General features: G+C 44.6%; 1 protein-coding gene across 1 annotated transcript; it reads right to left on the reverse strand.

Moving 5' to 3' along the window:
- Positions 1 to 1,013: 1,013 nt before the first annotated feature.
- Positions 1,014 to 2,890, reverse strand: LOC147461948 (UDP-glycosyltransferase 85A7-like). Its single transcript, XM_086502183.1, has 2 exons — positions 2,378 to 2,890; positions 1,014 to 2,016 (listed from the first exon to the last, which is right to left on the reverse strand). Exons 1-2 carry the CDS (start codon positions 2,820 to 2,822, stop codon positions 1,100 to 1,102), a joined length of 1,362 nt encoding a protein of 453 aa, XP_086358309.1. The 5' UTR covers positions 2,823 to 2,890; the 3' UTR covers positions 1,014 to 1,099.
- Between the last annotated feature and the right edge of the window lie 323 nt (positions 2,891 to 3,213).

Genomic DNA, 3,213 nt, shown 5'->3' on the forward strand with positions numbered 1-3,213 from the left:
AGAAGATGTCGAAAAATTTCAGCATCAACAAGGGTTGTCCAATGATGTGGGGGGCTATTTTGAGCAGTAGGGAGTATGTGGGAGGTCGCCCAAGCCTGGGGAATGCATCCGCACGCTTCAATCAAGTCTAAGGTGTTTGAGTCAAGAGATTGAAGAGTCGATTTTTAGATGTTCGTGAAAGAATGACAACCCCTTTGCAGGAGTCTCACTTGAGATATGTGGATTTGTTATGCGGAGAAAATGTGCATAGCACCACCGAAGGTAGCGCAAGTGTACCAAAAATTATCACAAATAATCGTCGCAAACACACCCACTTGAATCAAACCAAATGATATACTATGAGAAGTGATGTCTACTTTTGATGCTTTCTTTCATTTTGTATCAGTCTTTGTGTATCTTTGATTTCTTTCTGCCACGGCAGGCGAGGGAGTCTTAGTCATTAATAAATCATTTCATTTCATATTCTCTCTCTCTCTCTCTCTCTCTCTCTCTCTCATCCCATGGGCCAGCTATGCCAGACTAGATAATAAGTGAACCCACATTTAAATACGTTTCCATCATGTCAAAAACACTCACTCTCTGCACGCTATCATAGAAAAGGATTTTGACCATCATTCCATTATAAATGGCCACTGATCTAAGAGATCAATCATCTCTTTTTTTTTTCAAGACAAAGAATAAATGAATTAGTTTTAGTTAGCGACAAAAAGGGTACTCAACACCGTATGCATAGCCCATGCCCTTTGGACAGGCCAAAAAGCAATTTACCCATAGTATTATCCTATTTGCACGTCAACTAGTATATATACTGGCTGCTATTTACACATGAAATATTATGGCAAGACCAAGCAAGACTAGTTGCGCATGCATATGTGGCGCGAATATATATATTTGTCTTCCCTTGTGCTGCTTATATGGGTTTCATTCCATGGTTTGTGTGTGGTTCAGAAGGACAGAAGAATTCGAATCCTCACTTTCCTCTACTGAATTACAAGACAAGAAGTGACACATGCTTTGAGAATTGACATTGAACAACCTTAAAAGTTTGTCAAAAAAGTATTAACATGAATAACTGAAACAAAATCATAAAGCTTGTATGCTAATCAATTGCCTTGACACCAGTAGACAAATTCTTGATATCCTGTATGAGAGATTGAAGATATCGACACGAAGAGCCGCCTTCCTGCCAAGCAAGGCAGGCTGTTTCCTTGAGCCGGAGCGCATTATCCCTTAAGCATTCTCCAACTTCTCCGCGCATCAACTCCTTCACTGCTTTTGCTACTGCTTCTTTCTTTACCCACCCGTCATCGTCTTGTACTAATTCTATCCCTGCCTTCCACTCATCCACTAGCAACCTAGCATTCAGTCTTTGTTCTCCAAGGTGTGGCCAGCATAACATAGGCACGCATGCTTTACAGAGATTTTCGACGATCGAATTCCAGCCACAATGTGTCAAGAAACCACCCACAGCAGCATGTGCCAGAACTTCTAGCTGAGGAGCCCATCTTATAATAAGGCCTCTATCCCTGGTTCTCTCGCCAAAATCCTGCGGCAGAACATCATCCACCGAACTATTCGCAATGTTTGAACGCACCACCCATAAAAAAGGCTGCCCACTCGCTTCTAAACCCTCGGCGAGCTCTCTCATCTGATCAATGCTCATGGTTGCTAAGCTTCCAAAGGAAACATACAGAACAGAAGAGGGAGGCAATGTATCAAGCCAGGCCAAGCAGCTCCTGTCTTCAGCCCATACACCCGGTTTTTCCTTGGAAGGAGACTCGACGAAACCAGGTGCGAGCAGTGAGGGGCCGACGGGGTATACAGGAAGAGTCTCTTTGATGGTTTTGAGTGGATTGCTCTCCCAACCTTCTACGGTGTTGAAGATAGCTCCAGCAGCTTTATGCATGTCTTTCACCATTTCTTTGTTGAACTCAGGCATGAGTCGAACACTTTGAGGCAAATCGCGAGCACGAAGTGGTAAAACTCCAGGAATGCAGTCAATCAAGATGCCAGGATCTGACAACACATCAGCTCTATCATTTAAACACAATTACAACAAACACGTTATATGAGCCCATATTAATATGAGCCCAAAAATCACATGAGTATAATATGCTGCCTCATGGCCAATGCTCTGCATTTCTGATGAGAAGAACACGCACATGCGCCATTTTCTTCTTGCTGAATGCCCTTTCAAATTTCACCACTGTTCTGTAGCAGAGCAAGTGGGAGTTCATCTCAAGCATTTGCTTAAAAAGTTGCGGAAAATTTGAAACCAAGCATTCTTCATTGTCTCTTCAATTCTTCGCATGACTTAATGAATTCTAACACATACACCTCTCTCTCTCTCTCTCTCTCTCTCTCTCTCTCCCTTTACCTCCACCATGAACGAGTCCCTGTGAGACAAGAGAAGGAACGTGAAGAGCGATGGCCAAAGTATGGGCATTGGAGACATACAGCACATATCTAGGTACACCGAACTGGGCAGCCACTTCCCGACTCCAAGTAACATAAGAGTCAGCCATGATGCAGCTCACTCCCGCCTCCGACGACAACAAGAGCTTTTGCAGGAGTTCTTCAAAGCCCGGGCGGATGCTCTTCATGATGGAGAGGCAGGAAGAGTGGTCAAAGGAATCAGCAAAGCAAGAGCCATGACTGGCGACGGTGGCAAAATGGATGCCTTGATGCTGTGCAACATTCCCTGCGAGGTCTTGTGTGAGCACAAACGTGAAGGAGCAGCCCTGCGAGACCAACATCTTTGCAATGGCGAGACATATGTTGACATGGCCTTGCAGAGGTAGAGGCAACACCACAATGTGCATTGTCAAGTTTGAACGACTTCACGCTTAAGACCACAGGGCCTTTAACTTTAATGGATCCCAACCCATGGGATCAATCGCCGCAAACAACTCACTAGTATTGTAGCATATGATATGTGGGTGAGGGTGAAAGGGTGCGCACATGATGATTTGCTAGCAAGCTCGTTCTTGCTAGCCTGAAATCAAACACGCTGCCGCCAAGCCCTCTTCGCGTACACAAGTCATGTATTCTCCGTCACACACGTTCTCTCCTCCCTTTGCTTTGCAACCAGAATGGTGGGCTGTAGCTGCTAACTATGTGCCAAGTCCTACTTTGATAGATTTGCCGCAACGTGGTGAAGATTCTTGCCACATCATCATTTCTTGTTGTTGTGGTGAGAATGGTGGGTTGTAG

This window comes from Adiantum capillus-veneris, chromosome 3, assembly GCF_014529385.1.
Source record: "Adiantum capillus-veneris isolate H3 chromosome 3, ASM1452938v2, whole genome shotgun sequence".
NCBI lineage: Eukaryota > Viridiplantae > Streptophyta > Polypodiopsida > Polypodiales > Pteridaceae > Adiantum > Adiantum capillus-veneris.